Source organism: Nestor notabilis, unplaced genomic scaffold, assembly GCF_000696875.1.
Source record: "Nestor notabilis isolate BGI_N333 unplaced genomic scaffold, ASM69687v1 scaffold751, whole genome shotgun sequence".
Lineage (NCBI taxonomy): Eukaryota > Metazoa > Chordata > Aves > Psittaciformes > Psittacidae > Nestor > Nestor notabilis.
This window is the reverse complement of record NW_009914009.1, coordinates 27032-47046: the sequence shown is the minus strand read 5'-3', so window position 1 is coordinate 47046 and position 20015 is coordinate 27032. Positions and strand designations below refer to the sequence as shown.

Genomic DNA, 20015 nt, shown 5'->3' with positions numbered 1-20015 from the left:
TCTTTCCCCTCTTCTCATATGCACAAGAGAAGAGAGTGAGGTCACATCAATTGCTTTTCATCTGGAATATCAATTTGACTAACTGCAGTTGATCTGAACCAGTTGACACTGGTTTGATATTCTCTATTTTCTACCACAGGATAACCTCATGGTTTGTAATAAACATGTTATCTTCCTATGTAGGTTTTCTACCACAGGATAACCTTATGGTTTGTAATAAACACATTATCTTCTTATGTAAGTTTTCTGTTATGCTTGTGGATAAAGGCGTAACATCAGGCATGCTCTCAGAAGAGCAGTTCTCGGTGATGGACAGTGGATGAGAGAACCAATGCTGAGATTATGGCTAATCTCTAACTGGAACTGACATTTGCTGTCTCACAACAGATAGAGTACTTTAAGTAGGAAGAAAGAAAGGAAAGAAGCAGAAGTGAGACAGAAAGGAGATCTACACTGTCAGAAGGAAAAAAAAGAAGGTGTTTATCAGTGTCATGAAACTTCTCATTCCCTGCAACTCACTCACAGCTCTCCACTGGTTATTTCTGAATAGGGAAATTTCCACTGCTCTCTGGCTTCCATATGTGTGATAAAGAGCTGGTTTCACATAAATTGTGGGAGACTGTACAGATAAATTTATGTAGAGATAAAGATGAGCTGTAAGAGTGTTTCTACTGTTAAGTAACATGCACAGCAATGAATGAATGAATGAATAAATGGATGAATGAATGAAAATGAATGAATGAATATAGTTGGAACAGAGAAGAAAAGCTGAAGAAACTTAAGTAAAAATAGTGGCACAATTAAATTTCCCTGGAGAATACAATTTCAGGGAAACAAAGAATAATACTGGGTGATGTTAGGCAATTAAAAAAGAAATATCTAAATATTTCCCAGTTCCCTTAGCATTCCAGTATTGGGCTACTTCTAACTGTCACCTGATTTTCCACTAAAATCTCAAAATCCCTGGCACAAAATTCAAGATTCCAGTTTGGCAATTTAATCTCTTCAGGCTCAATTCTTATTTATGAGAACTGATGCAAGTTCAAGTAGTAAAATTTGTTTAGAGGGACTCTGCATTCCTAGAAATTTTAAGAAGCAAATCCTAATTATTTCATGTAAGTGCTGCTAACCTCAATGCCTCTAAGAAACCTAGAGCAGAATCACTCTATTTTCCATGTGATCATTTAGTGCAAATTGAAGGCTTGATGTGGAGACATCAGAATATAAAAAAGTACTTTCTAAAGCTTAACTACTGAAGAAATAAACAGGCAGCAAAGTTTTCTTAAAAGCTTTTGTTAGAGGGAGAGGTTTACAGATAGATGTTAAATAACTACAGAAATTGTAAGTTATTTGATGAAATGAAAAAAGAAAGTAATTTTTGCTTCCTGAGTGATACACGTAATAAGAACAAGTTAAATTCTGCCATGAAAAGTAGTTTAAACTGTGTCCCTTAGAGAACAGCATTGCACTAAGATAGTGTGATACTTTGAGTATTTTCATCAACCAGAGACAATTTTAAAACATTATATGGGAAAGATGAATTGATTTATTTGTATTTGGGGGAAAAAAAAGAAAACTCATTAGAAATCAAGCTTTCTAGTACCTACAGGGGAAGCATTGTGTATTGAGCAGTGGGACTCTTCACCAGAATTTTCACAATGGAATATTATTTTATCTGATTGTTGCATGACAAATTTCAGTTAAAAAGCAGGCAAGACTGTGAATGTTTTGCTCAGCTTAGGTGGCTTATTATGCATATGAATATATCGGAAAAATATTGGAAAAGGAGGCACGTTAATCAGGGCAAAATCAGAAAATATCAGGAAAGAAGAGTTTTACGTAACTTTCAGTGAAAATGTCAACCTTTCTTTAAAAATCATAATCATTAACTAAAGAACCCCAAAATATTTGTTATGGTCAGTAAGTTTATTTCAGATATATTCAGGCTTAGGTTACTATTAACTTAATAACTTACTATTAACTGCAGGCAAGGACACAGTTGGTTTTCAGTGTCCAATGCCAAAAGGAAGACTCCGGTTTTAGTTCATTTTACATAATCCACCCCCTCCCTCATGAGCAATACTGCTTCGTTAGGACAATTTTTCCATTATATGTTTAATTACCTTTTTGCAAGCGTAGCAATGGTGAGCAAATTGCTTCTCAAAACAGGGCACACAGTAGTTCTCATTGTCTTTGGTGATCAATGGTTTTGTTCCCAATGGTTGCCGGCAATACTGGCAAACGAAACAGGATTCATGCCAGGAACTTCCCTTAAATTCCATTTTACGGGAACCTGTAAAAACCCAAAGCAAACAATCTCCCCAGCTATAGCCTTGTACCACAAGTTTTAAATGATAGAGTACTCTTGTTTTTAATCTTCTATCTCAGTACTGGATTACCCGAGAGAGCACTTATCCTCAATTTAACAACATTTCTAAGTATGTACTTGAAATTTCAAGAACACTTTCAGTGCCGTACGATCACCTGGCAAAAGATGTGCTAAATTGTCTAAGCTGTGATTTTTAGAGTCTGCCCTTATATGAATCTTTTAAGGCTACTTCTCTGTGACATGCTCCAGTTGCTCAGTTTGTTCAGGCCAGCCAATTCAGTAATAATATTCAGGTACATAGCACTTTCATAAAGATTCATTTGTTGGATGTTCAGTACATCTCTTAACATCCTGTCTTTTGTCTTCTTTAGACTAAGGCTCCTTCACTTATAAAGGCATTATTATCTCATTCAGCTTAAGCTTAAGCTGATAAATTTTTGAAAGTAAATATCTTTTCTGTGATAAAGTGCACTACACTTAGAGCTCATAATGTCTGTCCTAGATCAACCATTCTTTTTATCATGTTTAACTAGATGCTTTTGATACAGCACAAGGACAGAAGGTATCTCAGTTAAACATCTGCCAGTGTTGTTTCAGAGCTCTCAGCTCTGTGTACAGGTACCATGTACACCTTCATGTAGGTGTGTAAATCTAAGATATACACATACACCTGAGAAAGATTTTTCCAGTCACTTCCCACCATACCTTGCTCCCCTGCTGGTAGCATCAGACTGCAAAGAGAGTGCCAGGTGCTTTACCATCCTTTCCACATGAAGAAAAGTATAGCTGATAAAACCAACTAATCCCGTAATACCTGTTTCCTGGACTGTGGGGCTAGTAGAGAGAGAAACTACTGTTTGTATTTAAACACGAAAGGTTTGCAGCTTCCTCCCAGTGATCAGAAGGCTGACTTCATTGTTTTTGCCTATTGGGTCTTTTCAACACAGAGCTAGCAAGCTGATGACAAAGAATTTGATGATTTAGAAACTGGTTGGCATTCCCATGCCACTTTGGTTCTCTATTTGCACTGTTACTCCCACCGTCAGCTAGGATTTAGTCTCCTAGACTCTGGGGCAAAATCTGCAAGATGAATATACACCAGAGGATAATAATGTAAACCTGAGCATATTCTGGTACCATTTTCACCACATCTGGTAAGGCATGCTTATGAGACAACATTTATTTTAGACTGTAACAAATTTAAGAAGTATATCATCTTTAATCTGAACACAACTATATTGCTATGTTTATTTTTACTAGTACAGCTTTTACATGTAATGAGAAGGAAATAAACTGTAAAAATACAGATCAATGTTACAATTTGAACCATAACACCAGAAACCTAGTACTTAATACTAAGACAATAATTCTGCACAGCCCAGACGATATTGTTTGAATTAAGATTTACTGAAAAGTAAAAATTCCTGTGTCACTGCCAAATTTACTGATGTCCTTGGCCAAAGGTTCCCAAACTAGTAGTCAGCTGGTATTTGGAGTTATACACATGATCTTTAAAAAGATTCAAGCAACCAGGATAATTAACTCATCCAAAAGTTAGGGACCCACTTTCCTAAGCAGCTGTTTCATTTTGCCACATATGGTGCTGTGGCTTTTCTTATATGCCTCTGAAGAGGACACTTTTAGGTAGTGTCTCTGCTATATGAGCTTTACTGGTGTAGTAGCAATGAAAGGCCTACCGGATGTCCTGAACAAACACAATCAAAAGCTAAGAAGCAGTTTAGTGGTAAGTGCAGAATTTTCAAGGTTGCTAATGGCAGGAAGTTAAACCTATTGTGAATGCAAATATATTCTTTTCAGTTAAAATGATGATAATGATTTGAACACAGAAGGTCATGTTTTGACAATTTAAACAAAAAATATTTCTGAGTGAAAGGAATGGTATAAAGAGAATGAGCTCAAGGTTTGGTCAATGTGACAGACAAAAATGCAGACGCCTTGTCTAGTCTGGCACTCCTGTTAAAGATAGCTCTGTCTACCTACAGCAGGATATTGCTTCCTAAGATCTGCAACAGAATCAAGGACTCAACATGAACACATTTTAGCCTGTCTTGAACTCTAATATTCTTTATAAGGATCCATAAACCCTGTCAGTGCTAAACCAGAGGTAGCTGCCTGCTCTCGCTTCACTGCTGGGAGGATACTACACACAAAGAAGCAGCTCTGAAAGTCAAGGACCTTGTAGCTTGGCTATTCCCAAAGCTGTGGTTATAATTAAAAATGCAGTTTCATTTTTCACTGAAGGGTCCCCGTTGTCTTACCAGGCATAATGGTCCTCTGGCAGTGGAAACATTTAGATGAATACTCATTGGAGTAGCATTCAGTACACAGCAAGACCTCGTCTTTGGCAGCAAACGGTTTCTCCGCCAGCGAGCGATTGCATTTGGCACACTTGAAGCACCGCTCATGCCAGTGGCGGCCTTTGTAGGCCAGATCCTTAGAGAAAAGAAGTCCATGTTAGCGAAGGCATTTCTTTACAGTGTTTGTGTCCATCAGCTCCTCCAACAAATAAAGTGAAAATGAAGAGCATTACAATGGCAACTTGAAGAGCTGACATGTGTATCAGATGGGAGGTGTGCTCAGAAGTGATGTAAGCACTCAACATCACTGTGTCCGTATATTTTGTAGATCTCTTTCAGAGGCCAGTGGGAGCTTCTTTGGCACAGCAATTTTCCTTCCTCATGGAACATGGGAGGTATGCTTTTATTGGAAGAATAGTTTTGTATTTTACAGTTGGGCTTAAGAGGAAGCAAGTGATGAACACCTTTAATGTAAGCAGGGCACCTGACAAGAAGTGCATTCTCTATAGACTTTGAAATGAACCTCATGTATTTTTTATCATTACTACTTTTTTGTTCCATTCGACAGTGGATGACACTAAAGGAAGATCATATTATTGCAGATAACAGGCAATTAAAATCTCATTGAGAACAAAATGATTCTTAGGAAGATTATTAAAAAATCATTGCTTTTGTTTACACCTAATACAACTCCTTCTAAACACTTGACAGAAAAAAAAAAAATGTTTATTTAAGCCTCAGCAGGCTTAGGGGATGAAAAAGCTAACAGTGTATGTGCGACACCTCTACGAAGAATTAAAACAAAGAACAAACAGCAGATTCTAGTTTTGCAAGGTCAAAAATTCAAGGGAAAAGTGTACCTCTAAAAAAACCCCCACCTTAAAAATTAAACTAGACCCTTCCAGGTCTCCTTTTGAAGGACCACAAAAGGGCACAAATCCAATCTCATTTTTCTGCTTTGTCAGATCCCCACCCTTTAAAGTGCTAAAAAATGAAATAAATACCGTGCTTCATTTCAGAAGGTGCTGAGTGCTTACCACTTTAATTTGCTCTAGTTAGTACTTTGAACCTTGTAGAAAGTACATTATCAGCCCAGAGCAGCCTGAGACAAAGACTGGGTAAGAAGGAGAGGAAGAGAGCCAAGCTTTAGCACCTTGGCAGAGATGGGACGACCAGCTGTAGATCTCTGTGGGCCACTTTTCTAGCTGACTCTGGCCTGTTGAACTCCTTTCTTGTTACTCTTGCTTTTTTTCTCCCCGTTTTTCCTTCCACTCAGCCCAAAGACATGACTTTTTCTTAACAGTCTTTGACATCTGCCTCTTAGTTTTCCATTTTTAAAGTAAGATTAATGAACCCTGAGCACATGTTCTCCAGGTGACACTGACTGGGGCTGCATGTACAAGTTTGCTTTTGAAAAAAACTGATGAGAGTTTAAGTGTCTTCATCCAAATCAGAATTTACTTTAGATGATTCCTTTACAGTACTGAGCTGTACTCAATGTGCTTTGAAAACCATGAAGTATTTTGGTTGTGGAGGCCTCCCAAGAGGCTTATTTTAATAACTTTCTGACCTTTTATTTCAAAAGAACATATGCAAAGTGAGCACGGGGAGAAGGTGAACACTACACATGGAACTTGGCAAAACAAAGGCATTTTGATAGGTTTAATCTTAACTTAAAATTCGAAGTCAAGTGTACAGGCTTTAAATTGGAGTACAGGGTACTGGAAAACCCTATCAAAGACCACAGAGGAACCCACATTATGAATTAGTATTCTAAAAAAGGGGAGAGGTGAAAGGAAGGACAAGCTCAGAAACACTGCCACTAGCATCCACTAATATGCCATCTGTAAGATGAACAAAGTAAGCATGGAATTAACTTAAAATATACTTTGTTTCCAAAAGACAGGGAGAATAATATACAAGTTATAAACATGGTTTCTCTTCAGCTTGGCATTCTGCATGTCAACAACTAGAGTCAAAGTAATTTACCCAATACTCAAAATATTTTTTGTCAATGGACATTCTCTCAGAAATTCCAAATTTTCATGCAACCTGAATTACACCAGCACCCTACCATCCCCCAAGTACCATGCAGTCTCTGCAGCCAGTGATTGACTGGAGGTGAAGGATGGAGTCTAGTTGTGGTCCACGCATACACCACAGCCTTGCCATGTGTTTGAGGTATAGGTATGTGCAAATTTCCTAATCTTTGGCTCTGGAGCTTTCATATTCTGGGAAAATAGCACTGTGTCTCCCTGCTGTGCATGGATGTACAACTGCTATGCTCATACCTCTCTTCACCAGTACAGGGCCGCACAGAGGGCTGGGTATAGAACGTGCCATTCAGTAATTTGTGTATAATTTAGCAATTTGTGTATAATTTAGTAAAGAACAAGAAGTGAAAGCTAAATCTTTACCTTGGAATCACACTCAATAGGTTGCTTGCACTCTTCACAGGGGTTGGCAAACAGGCTGTCATAACATGCAACACAATAAGCGTTTTCTTCTCTTAATGCATACTTCCTTCCACGAAGAGACTGCAGGCAGTAATGACAGTCTGCGTGATTGCTGGTCATTCTGATGGGGTTCTCCACAGATCTGGAAAGGTGGAAAAATCATGTAATTCAGTGCATGACAGTTTGCTTGATCAAATAATAGGTAATGCTGCTTTACCTGTGAAAATTAGGACAGACATTTCTTGGTCATTTGTAGTGCTGTGGGTTTCAAATGCTGGGCTGTTCCATTATAAAATGGTAGTTTTTAACAACATATACTGTATGTTACCTACATAATGGGGAGCACAAAGGTTGCTTCAGCTTAATCCAGTGGTATTCACACTGATTGATAGGTCAGATAACTGATAGGTCTTCACATTCTCTACATACAGCTACTGGCATTATGAACATTATGTACTAGATTGTGAGGCATGGCTTATCTGGAAATCAGGGAATGGAGACAGAAGCAATAGTTCAAAAATTAAACCAACTGCAGATTTAAAAGGCCAAAGAAAGAGAAGTGGAAAGCACAGGGAGGGCCTTCTCTTGCCATTCCTATCTTTCTGCTCATTCCTTCCTTTTCAAAATACCCCCACATCTACCTGACTGAACAGAAGGAAGTCAAGGCACTCCAAGATATATTTTGCATAATCACAGCTGTGCTGCTAACATTTGGTGGCAATATAAGGTGACACAAATATCCCTGCATAGCAGAAGAACAAAAGACGAAATAAGCTAAATCATAACTCAAAGAAAGGTTCTGTTGTTGTTATTGGGAAAGATTGTCTTTTCTTATATATTTCTTTATTACTAGGTCCATGTCGGCAGTACCAAAGCTCTGTGACATAGATTATATTTCTGTGCCAGACAAGTGCAGGAAATACCACAAATCTACTGCAAGCCAATTGTACAAGTTTCCCATCCTTCAGTTTTCCAGGCTAAAGAGGCTTGAATAAGCATTCAAACCTCAGCTGCTTATAGATCTGTAATGCTGAATGTTTTAAGGATGGTGAACATGACTTATTTCAGTCCTTCTTGTTGCTGGTTGAATCATCAGCACTTAGCTAAAATTGGGTCTTGATTCCTGGGAATGAAGGAAGAAGAATCCAGAAAATTCCCAGTGAAGCAAACCCAGAAACATCTGCTGGACTCATTGGTTTGCACTCTCCATTAAACTTGTTGAGTGTTGTTGCAGCCAGTGCCAGCAATCATAAATTTTATAGGACTTGAGAACAACCAGGGAAGGTCTCCTCAAATATGTACTTACCAGTGACTTTGGACAGCGGAAATCTTTGCACATTGAATAACAGTGCAAATTAGTTTACCCTAAATAGACGCAAAGCCTGAGAGTAAGGAGGAGAAGGAAGAACAAGATTCAAGGGAGTGCTTAACCATCACAGAGCTTACATCTAGTTCACTGAGGGCTGGCTCCCTCGTCCTTGGTTTTGTATACTCTCTGTCTGTCTTACATCCATGGTTCAGTTTTGAGAAGGCACTTTGTCTTTTTGTGGGTTTCTGTTTTGTGAGGTGTAATCCAAAATGATAGTTTGAACTGTGAGAAAGAACAGTTACTGCAGGTCTCCAGTGGCACCACTGCATAAGGTCAGGCATTTATTAATCTATTCCTGGAGGGACAGCAGTAAGACAGTGGAAAGAGGGCAGGGAGAGAGGCTATAATGCGTATTTCTAAAGTACTGACTTTATCATTTGTCACAAGCTATGGAAAACTTGTTCATGTAAATTGAAAATCTTGTGAGTTGATTTACTGTATTTCTGACTGCCCTAAATCCTTGTGCTAGGCAAGACAGGGGTTAGAAAGGAAATCAAATAATCTGTATCTCAGATCAGTGGGAAACACACTTGCTTTAACACATTACAGATGTATTTTACGTGATATTCTTGGAATAACAGTATAACAGGGCTAGAATCTGTGCTTCCATTTCCTTAAGATCAGAGATTCGAATGTAAAATGAATGAATCAATGTGTATGAGAAAATGACATCCATCAGCTTATACACTTACACATGACATAATAACCAGACAGAGAGCAGTGCACTTAGTGCACAATCACTACGTAGTCATCACCAAAATAAAGGTTCAGTTTTGTTCATTTTTGCCTGTATTCCGGAACCAGTACAAACTGGTGACTAGGGAGACAATCAAGGAATGTTTGTGGTTAACTGGGCTCCATATTCAAGGTCACAGGACTTGAAGTTGGGTTTCAAAGGAATTTTCATTCCTCTTTTGTGGGAATTAGAGTTATGTACTGCCTGTGAGGATAACCCTGAGTGAACCACCTTTCTGATCTCCTCCTGTGCAATCAGTACCCCAGCTTCCTAACATACTTTCAATCTTGGCCTAAAAGTGGCAACAGCAAAATCCTAACAAGACACTCATGAAGAACTTGTGTACTTACAGTGCTTTTTGTTGCACAAAACTCGCCAACAAATAGCTCCGGGTAACTGCCAATACGTCTCTGCTTTTTCATTCTAAGGAATAGCAACTGGTTTTTAAGTTAGTAAAAACTGCATGCCCAATAATTTTCTTTAAAAAGTGGTATTCTTTATTATTATTTTAATTTTTCTCCAGGAAGCCAATCCAGTCCAGGAAAGTCTAGTGGGAGGTGTCCCTGCCCATGGCAGGAGGGTTGGAACTAGATGATCTTTAAGGTCCCTTACAACCCAAACTATTCTATGATATTCTAACAAGACCCGCTACTGTAATATCTCAGAACTTCAGAATTTGTAATGTAATTATCCTCCTAAAAACCTGTATGGATATGGCAGTAAAGTGCTATTACTCCTGTTTTACAGATGACAGTGGTTGCCTGGGGGCAACCTGGGTCAAAAAAGGGTCACAGCCTGGGGGTGTCCTCTAGTAAAATGCTCAAATTGCCCAAAGCTTTGCTTCAGAGAAAGTCTTCAGGGTTTCACCGTGATGATATAAGACCATATTTGGGAATGAAGCAGCGACAGTATGAAAAAGAATGTTAATTTTTGCAAATCTCTTGGCAAGGGTCTTGGTAACCTTTGTGAACTACTTTAAGCGCTAGATAACGCAACAAGAAAAGTGCATCTCATCTCCCCCAGCACCACTTACCCTTGCTCCAATAAACAAGTAATGGTACGAGCTCCATGTAGTTAAGTAGAATGTTTTGCTGGTGCTTTGATCCTAATCTCTAGAGAAATATGTTTAGTTTAAGTTTGCTGGAAGTTAGACTTCGTGTTTTGAAGGTCACTAAAGAAATCTCTGGAGGTCTGATGCTATTCACTCTCATGGAATGAAATGCTGACTCCAGCATTCCAGCTGCTAGTTTGTGTCCTAGGCACAGGGAAAGACTGTGATGCCTTCATTCCTTGGGAAAAGAGGATTTTGCAATTTAAAATGGAACAAAGCTAAATACTGTTGATTTTAATGTATTTAGTAGGCATGGATATGTGATATCATTTGTAGTGTTAGAATATTCCAAGGAGGCACAGAGAGATGTTGCTGAGAATGTGAGGATATTGCAGTTGGAGTCCCTGGGGTCAGATTTGAGAATACAGGAGTCTCATGGTATGAATTATAAAGTAGATGAAAATAAAACAACAGATCTGGCTAGTCTGCCTGCTGTTCCAGCAGATTAAGATAGAATTTAGCTACAACAAACTAGGAGAGGGACTTTCTGTAGAGTCAAATGGTTTCCTATAAAATGCAGAGCACTGGAAGACTTCCAGTGAAGAAAGCCATAAGAAAATGTTTGTGAAGATCTAAAACCTGATGAATGTGGAACCATCAGGAAAAGAATGTTTGCTTTGTCACTGGAGCTAAAAGGCAGAGCCACAATGTTAATATATCTCTTAATAATTTATCTTGATATTTTCTGTAACTGTATGTTAGTCTCCCAGTGTTATATAAGGAAAAAAAAGCTTGTTTACATGCATGTAAAAATACTGTATCTTTTGCTTTATGGCAATTCTAATTTCCTGATCTAAATTTCCTGATCTAAATAAGCCTGCCATTGAACTGCATCATTGTTATCTTTAAGAGCATGCAATGATTGGAATAAAGCTCTCCGTTAGAAAGGCGTAAGGGAAAAAAAAAAAGATGGCAAAATAAATCATTACAACAACACTGAAGAATAGGAAAAACAAATTGATCTGAGGGGGACACCCCTGCAAGCTGTTGCAGGCTGCCACGTTTGTTTATTTTCAAGTGTGTAGATATTTTTTTATTTTGGAGCATGTTTTTTTCTTATTTACATGAATTTGCTGATTTAATTTTTTTTTTTTTTTTTTTTTTTTTTTTTTGTGAGAGCTGCTGGGCAATTCATCACATTTGCAAATATACCGGTGACTTAAGATTACAACTGCATTACAAAGCTGACAATATCATTATAAGGAAAAGCTTCTTATAGTATCATTATTTTATACATAAAAGTTTCTAACAATGTTCTGCAAAGAAATCTTCCCTTGTTTCAGAGATCACAGTTTCTTGATTTCCCTGGGAGCCTGCTACCTGCCAGAAATATGCTATTTGTGACTAGAGCCAATAAAAGTCCTGAACCCTCAAAAAAAAAACCAAACCCAAAACTAAAAAACAAACCCAAACCAAAATCAACCCACATGTTAAGCTTTGTGACTTCCCTCCCTTAGAGTAACTGCAAGTTTTCCAGTGATACGTTTAAGTTATACTTGAGTGTTTAAGGATACTAGAATTTCTACTCTTCTAAAAATGACCAGAGAAGCAAAAGGAACCAGGGGTATCTAAGTCAAAACAAATACCTACACGAAAGCAGAGACACAGGGGCTAACTTTGAACAAGCTGTTTTGTCTCTGTGGCACAGCACAGGAATATAAAGTCAAGTCCTAGATGCATCTGAGTGGGTGCAGAGCTCTCACTGATGAAGTTCTGTTGTAAACAGCCAGGATGGATGCCAACCAGGAATGTGCTGTAACAATCTGACTATACCTCTTTGAGGTCCACAAGTGACATGGGTTTTGTGGACCGTCAAGGCAAATCAGCTCTTTTAGAGGTTGATGTGGTAACCACACTGTGCTGCATTGTACTGTGTTCACACACTCCATGAACAAAAGTGAAAAAGGCAAGAACTCTGGCTTGACTAGGGGGTGAAGCATCTCAGGAATTCTGTGATTTTCCCCTTAACTGGGTATTGCTGTTTGCTTTGTCTACACCATGCAAACTCAGATGTTGGTGTAGTCATCTAAATTCTTCCTTTAGTCCAGTACAGCATAACTTACTATCTACCTACCTAAACTTCAAACTAGGACACATTAGAGCAGAGAAAGAGTACCTCAACTAAGTGTTTGAAGTGGTGCAGACATACAGAAATGGTGCAGAAAAGAGTAGCCTATACCCCTCAGACTCTCTTTACTAGCTACCGAGTAGCTTGGAATAGCTTAGCCCCTTTGCCTCTGTGGCAAGCTAGGTATTTGCTTTACTTCATAGAGCCATAGAATAGTTTGAGATGGAAGGGACCTTTAAAGTTAATCTAGTTCCAAACCCCCTGCAGTGAGCACAGACATCTTCAACTAGATCAGGTTGCTCAGAGCCCTGTTCAACCTGGCCTCGAACACTTCCAGGGATGGGGCATCTCCCACCTCTCTGGGCAACCTGTGCCAGTGTTTCACCATCCTCATAATAAAAATTTACTCCTTATATCTAGTCTGAATGTGCTCTCTTTTAGTTTAAAAATATTACTCCTTATCCTATTGTTACAGGTGCTAATAAAAGTCCATTCCAATCTCTCATGAGCCCCTTTTAAATTACTAAAAGGCCACAGTAAGTTCTCCCGGAGCCTTGTCTTCTCCAGGCTGAACAACCTCATCTCTCTCAGCCTGTCTCACAGAGAAGGACCTGAATGCATGCTTTAGAGCTTTGACGCCTATGTTCATGGAGTACAGATTTTGAAAGATATTTTCAAAGATAATAAAAAGGTGGGATTTAAAAAAAGTGTATAAGCAATCAGGTTCTTCATTACAACTGATTTCAATGTTTTCTGATATTTCAAGTCTGGTAAACATAGTCTCTAAATCCTTTCCAATTGAAGTACATTCAGTGGAATTGCATGAATTTGGCTACAGAGGAAAGAGCAAAGGAAAACCAGTGATTCTAGATGATTTCTGTCAAAGGAAAAATACAGTTTCAGTATATTCAGCATTTCCACAAGGAGAAGTCGCTTCCAGCATTCTCAAGTCCCAGCCATGTGTGAAATTGAGAGACATGTATTATTTTCTGTATTGTCAGTGAGTGTGAAATATGATCAGTGTCTCTTTAGTCAACCATTCTGACACTTAGATATGAATACTGCCCAAAAGCTGGGCCCTTTTTGACGGAAAGGCTTAGCCACAGTAAGATTTTGTTATTTTTGTTGTTGCGGGCTTGTGCAAGACAAAACTCCTTTTCCTCAGTGACCATTTTAAAATTTAAGGTGGCGTTAGTTGTTACAGATGAGATGTAAGAATTGTTCCAGGGAAAAGACGTAAAGATCTGGATGCCTTCACTAATCTTGGCTATTTTGATGACTCGGTTCAGAAGAAAACATAGACGCTGCCCTATACTGAACATTGAAGAATAAAGGAGAGTCTGGGGCACTGACATCTACGCTAAAGATACTCCTTACCAGGACTCAGCAGGGAAAGAAGATCTAAAACTTATTTTGCAATGATTTAAAGACTGCGTGAAGGAAAACAGCTATAACTGTACATATCCTTCCCTTTTTTTGTCAGTTCAGGAGGCAAAACCATCCTAAGGCAGATGCAAGAAACCCTACAAAAGGTGGCTAGGCAACAAACTTCTCATGAGGAAAGCTTCCTAATCTCTTTTAGAGGATTAAAGTCATACTCTGAAACTGGAGCATTTATAAGCTTCCAAAACTAATATAAATTAAAAGAAAAGTTATTGCATCAGGGTATTTCTGGGACAAAAAGGAGTTTTGCACTAAGCTTGATCAAAATTCTCTCACACTTCTATTTTTAAAATTTTAATGTATTTAGGTAGAAAATATTTATTAATAAATGAAATCAAAATTAATGGAGCATGTCTGGTTTAGAAAAGTAGGATTCAAAAAGATGACATTTGATGGAAAAATATGGGTCTAAAAATGGATCTTAAATTCTCAACAGAAAAATTTCTAGTAAAAACTTAAATTTCATTTTTGACATCAAGTTAAAAATTTCTGCTGAAGATGCAATTTTATGGGTGTGTTTTATTCTAGGAAAAAAGATGTGAATTTGAGTTCGAGTGACCTCATTTTGAGAGAAGAAATTTGGTAGCAAAAAGGCATTTATACTGGGTTACAGTTTCTTTGGTTAAATTGGTGGGAATGTAGGAAAGAACATATTGTACTTGCACGGAATATAAATGTATTTTCCTTCTATCAACTTACGACCGAGCAGGTACTAAATGTCTTGAAAGTGAAAAGGAAACATTAAATATTCAGGGCTGAGCTGGTCAAGATGAGAACTGATCACTGAGGGGACAGCTGACCTCTGGCAATGAATACTAGGTCTTCCCCACTACTCATTTTACCTGTTGTTTCCAATCTTCTTTCCTGCCTCCACCCACTCCTACAATCCTCTAATCATGGAAAATACTTCAAGAAGTGCTTAAATAAAAAAAGAATGAAAGTTACAAATGAAGATATGTGCTGAAGTCCTGCTCTGAGACTTTTATCTCCGAGTTCATCCCCAGTATGCAAATGAGAGCAGCATTTCCGAGTGATCTCTGTTGGAACAGCATCTGCCCATCAAACATGTGTCTCCCAATTCCTCTCAATACAATGTACTAAAGCCAAAGTGCCTGCACAGCTGAGTAGAAGTCCACCAAGGAAACAGCAGCATCTTAGCAACGCACTAACAGCACCAGGCAGGAACAATTCTACCTGAAAATGACACAAGCCTGCCTTTGGGACTGAAGGATTTCCAGGGGAAAACAGTAGCAGTAAGAAATGATGCCTGTGATACAGTGGGAAGTGAAGTGGTCACAGACCATGAAATGAAACAGCCTTGCCAATAACAAGAGGTAGCAGAACTTCAGTAGGCAATGCTCATGCTAACTGCAGTCTTTGAGATCTTAATGAAAAATAGGCCATTTTTTGTCTTTGCAGACGCATCAACTGCAGAGACTAGGTTTCCTTCACCCTTACATTTTATGTCAAGGACAGCAAGGCGGATGAAGAGTACTGTGTCTTGTGAGAATGGGTGCATCACATGAATTAAAATCCTCTAAACCCCCCCCTACAACTGACTATGCAGTACAACTTTTTCTAGCTGCATTCTTTAAAAGCCTGTGACCTACTTTAGAACTGCCTTAAAAAAAATTAAATGAGCAGTAAGAAAAAGATGATCAGCAGCAGCAGCAGTGTTAGCAGTGAGCTAAAATTGGAAAGGATTTTCATTACCCTATTTAAAAAAAAGACCTCCTTCCCCCAAAAGCAAACATAAAACCCCCAAGTGGTAATAAAGCTCTTGCTGCAGTGGCACAGCCTTTTCCTTTTCTCTCCCAAGCTGTGCCAACCTGACCTAGTTTTCTAAGGAGAAAAAAACCCACGTGAGCTACAGTAATAAAAATATGACACCTTATCAAAATGAACCAAATCTAAAGATTTCTGATCTCAGCCCTGTTAAAAGATTGTCATGAACTAGGTGACATTACAGCTTAGGAAAAGCAAAGTAAAGGAGTATTGGTATGTAGATGCCTACTTCAATTATTGTTGCTCCAAGGTCTTTAGATTTGCAGGCCCAATGAACAGCCAGTTTTGTTGCTTGCAGAGCTCCATCAGTCTTGGCTGTCACCTTACCAAACTTTTCACTAGAAACAGAGATGATTTGGTTCTGCAGACAAACCCTGGACTGCTTATTACACCATTAACAAAAAAAAAATAGTTAATCTAAGACCTCTTGAGCCGTCACTAGTTTATGAGGTAATGTCCTGTCAAACAAGATAGAGTATATCATGGCATCTACTCTCTTTTAACTTCAATCCTCACATCTTGTGAGCAGCAACATCAACCAGTCCTTAGAGAGACTCAGTCCTGGGTTCTCTTCATGCCCTGCCAGTGACTTTAGGCATGTACTTGAAGTATTTGTGCTTCTTAGGTTACCTGTTCTGCCTACTTAGGAGATAAAGTCTGCTGAACAGTTATGTGACTGGGTACCCTAACTTTTTCCTGAAGCCTTAAAATCTCTATGCCAGACATTAAACATATTTCTTTCTATTTTAACATAGTCTATCTTCCTAAAAGTGGCTGTGATTTAAAATTAGACTCTGCAAGGAGTAGACCATGGTATTCTGTCTTTCTTTATTATGATAAGAGGTTATTGACCCTTCAGTTACTGCCCTGCTGGGATTTTTGTAATGTCCTGGCATGTGAAAAGTCATTTTTTTCATTTTTGGCACCATGACTTTCAGAGTAGATTTCTTTCTACGATTATAAATACATATGGTATAAAAAGCTGGTTCCTGTGTAGATTGCCCTTTTCTGATTGAAGGAAAACGAAGGCTAAAGTTTATCTGAACACCCAACATTTGACTCAGGCAAATAAAAACCATCAGTAAAGTCTTAGAATTCAGGAAGAAATTTGGTAAGGATTAAGAAACTCCTTTCTAACATTTTGGACCAATTTATGAACATGCTGCTAAACCTAAGGATACTGTGGAACAGTGAGTCCACTGGTAAAGTCTATGCAAGGGGTGACGTGAAGCCTGGCATGTAGCAACCATCTTTTCAAACCTAGAATGGAATTGATCATTTCCAGTAAGGGATGATGCTCAGAGGCCATAACTCTGACCAGCTATAGAGGACGAGGTTGGTCTGAGGAGGGGGACAGTGGCAAGCAACAGCAGAAACTGTGTTAAGGAACAAATACAATTCAAGTCCTTTTTGCTAATTTATGCTAAATTTGGTACATGTTTTCAGTTAAAAGTCTAAGCAAGTGATTAAACAAACTAAGAATTCTGCTACTGTATTAAAAAAAATAACCAACAAAACCAAACCCAAATGTTTTGAGCTTTTAATATGAAATGTTTCTCAACGCTCTTCAATTTTCAAACTAAAAAGAGATTGACAATCAGAAGATCAGCATGAAACAGTTTTTCCTCTAATCTTTTCCATATTTTTCTTCATGCATATAGAATCCCAGACTCATAACAGAACTCTAATTATGCCACAATTTTGCATGTTATAATACATAAATGAATCATGATGTTGCTGATTTGAAACTTGAAGAGCTCGCTTGAGGAAAACTGGGCTCCTGATAAATAGATTTACAGCCTAACACTGTTCTGCATTTTTAACAAAGAGAATTATAACCTAATATTCTGAAGTATTTTACAGCATTCCTTTCAAAGGTTTCAGAATTCTTTTCTAGCAGCAAAGTACTCGTAAAACACAGTTGTGAGGTGCTTGTCTATAGAAAATGTTAATACTTGTCAAAACAAAGTAATTGACTTGCTGAAGGTCAGAAAGCAGACCCAGAGGAGTGGGAAGAAGCCAGTCACTACACCTTTGCCATTAGATAGGTCTGCTTCTCAGCCTGTGTCCAGCACTGGCCTGGGATAGTTAAAAGCACTGTATGAAGGTGCTGGGTGGTCAACTTCCAGTGCCAGAGGTAGAAAACACTTCCAAAATTAGCTAAAGCAATAAAATGTTCCAGTTGTGAACTTTGCAATTGTCCTTAATGACGCTGGAGTTAAGACTGATATTCTTAGGCAAAATGTTCTGGGTGGAATTTTTCTAGTTTTGTGTCAAAGCTATTAGGGCCACAATAGTTGAGGGAGTTCCTCATTATGAAGGATTTTCCAGTGAATTTGAGTTGTTTCCAGACAGTCTCAGATAATATTGCTTTGAAATGATTTTTTTTAATCCCCAATGTAACAAAACTGGTTTAAAGCTTGTGAACCGAGCCACAGAACAGGTCACTCTGGACTGAATTCTGGTCTCCTCTGTGTGTGCTCTGTCAACAGCTATGCCACGCTCTGTCACTTGGTCATTTTTTCTATCAGTTCTGCTATCTATGCACAAAGACACATTACAGGAAGATTAATATTTTTCTGAGTTATAAAGCCTCTAAATATGAGGCCAGCAACCAACTAGGGCAGCCTGTTCAGATCCATTATACATTGAGGTGTGCAAGAATTTACCAGTCCTTATGTAAGTACCTAAAAAAAGTCAAACTCAAAGGCAACTATGGCTAAGAAAAAAGTAACATACCAGCATGAATGAAGTAGGATCAAAGAGAACTCTTAGTCTAAGAAAGGCAAACAATAAGAATACATATAGCTGATGTACACTGTACGGTATCAGAGAAGAATGGGGATATTCACAAAAGCTAAACTAAGTCTACTAAGGCTAATGAACAAGACACTTTTCTTACTTAAAGCAGGGAGATAAATTCCTCTCCAGGGTGATTTCTAGCAGAAACTTTATTTAGCCATCATTAAAAAGGCAACCAAGGGAGATTTGTTAGCCTTTGCAACAGTCGTCCCTTGCTATATTTCTGCTACAGAATTTTATGTCCTGGGGTTTTATTAACTTCTTTTTAATACACGAGTTCAGTGGTTCTGGAGTAATGTTTGCATAGTTCTACAAAACCGTCCTTATTTCATCCCTCTTACATTTTACAGGAAAATACAAATGTATGAAACAAGGAGTTCACTGCCTCCTTCCTCAACAGATCTGTGCACTCTGTTCCCAGAAGAGAATTCCACTGTAGGAGCCCAAGCAGAGCATCAGCAGCATTTGACCATGGCAGCTTCCAAACTTGGGACTCAAGAAATTCTAACAGAACAGTTGAACTGGAACTCATTAATTTTAAGGAACATCCTAAAATTAGACATAATACATCATCTTACTCTCACCTGGCAGGGAAGCGTGCAGGAAAACTCACCCAGGCCAATTTTATTCCTCAGGTGATCTAAAAGCCCAATCAGAATCTAGAACTCGTGTAGTCAACAGGAGGGCTGCTCATTCAAATAGAGTCAGAGTTTCACCCTCTGAATTTGGGCTGGACATTTGGAAGCATGCTGACAAGATTTTAACATTTCTGTCTGTCCGTGGTTGGGCAATACTGAAAGTTTTTAACTTCTTTTTTTTTCTTCCTCCCCCCCAGAAAAAAACCTGAAACCCTCAGATATGGAATAAAATGAAGCAAGCCAGGCTTCTTGGTATAAAGCCCACAGAACATATGTCTCATCAAGTCAACCAAAACTACTTGCTTCATAAAATATGACCACCTGCAAATAATCCAGGGACACCATAGGTCACAACTGATCAGAATCTCTTGCAGGCAGCTTTTGATTTAACTTTGCTCTAATCCTACAAGAAGGATAGTATGTCTTCTTAAGCTTCTACTAATTAGACAACTTTGAATCAAAGTGACTTTTCTGACATTGCAATAAAATTACATGGGAAGACAATCAGCAATCTGCTACAACGTCAATATATTAAATCCTTTACAGCCTGTTCTGATAAAATACTCTAGAATTGTCAATGCATCACACAAACAGAAGAAAAGTACAGATAAAAATATTAACTACAAACAAAAAAATGCATCTGAAATTTGTCTTCTAAATGTAAGCAATTCTGTGCCCAGCTCCAGATATTAAAATAGATCTTCTGAAAACAGGGATAACTAAAGAAATATAGTTCCTAACATTTCAATTATTGCAATGGAAATTACGTTGGATAGTTTTATCCAAGTTTAATTGTAAACTCATTATCGAAAAGACTGCCATTATGAAATCAGGTAGCAGTACTACTAATTACATAGACTTTAATTTAAGGACTATTGCTGACATTATCCATACTTTTGCAATTATGCAATATAGGCACGCATTTCCAGCACCATCCCAGTAAATAGTGGTATAGTCTTA

General features: G+C 38.3%; 1 protein-coding gene across 1 annotated transcript in view; it reads right to left on the bottom strand.

The window, feature by feature from the left end:
* FHL5 (four and a half LIM domains 5) overlaps positions 1-20015 on the bottom strand; it is a 22181-nt gene that overhangs the window by 1433 nt on the left and 733 nt on the right. Inside the window, exons 2-4 of the mRNA XM_010023445.1 lie at positions 7065-7235; positions 4609-4783; positions 2124-2293 (exon numbers count right to left, since the gene is read on the bottom strand). Coding sequence (XP_010021747.1) covers positions 2124-2293; positions 4609-4783; positions 7065-7223 — 504 coding nt within the window. The 5' untranslated portion in view covers positions 7224-7235. The remainder of the gene's footprint in view (positions 1-2123; positions 2294-4608; positions 4784-7064; positions 7236-20015) is intronic.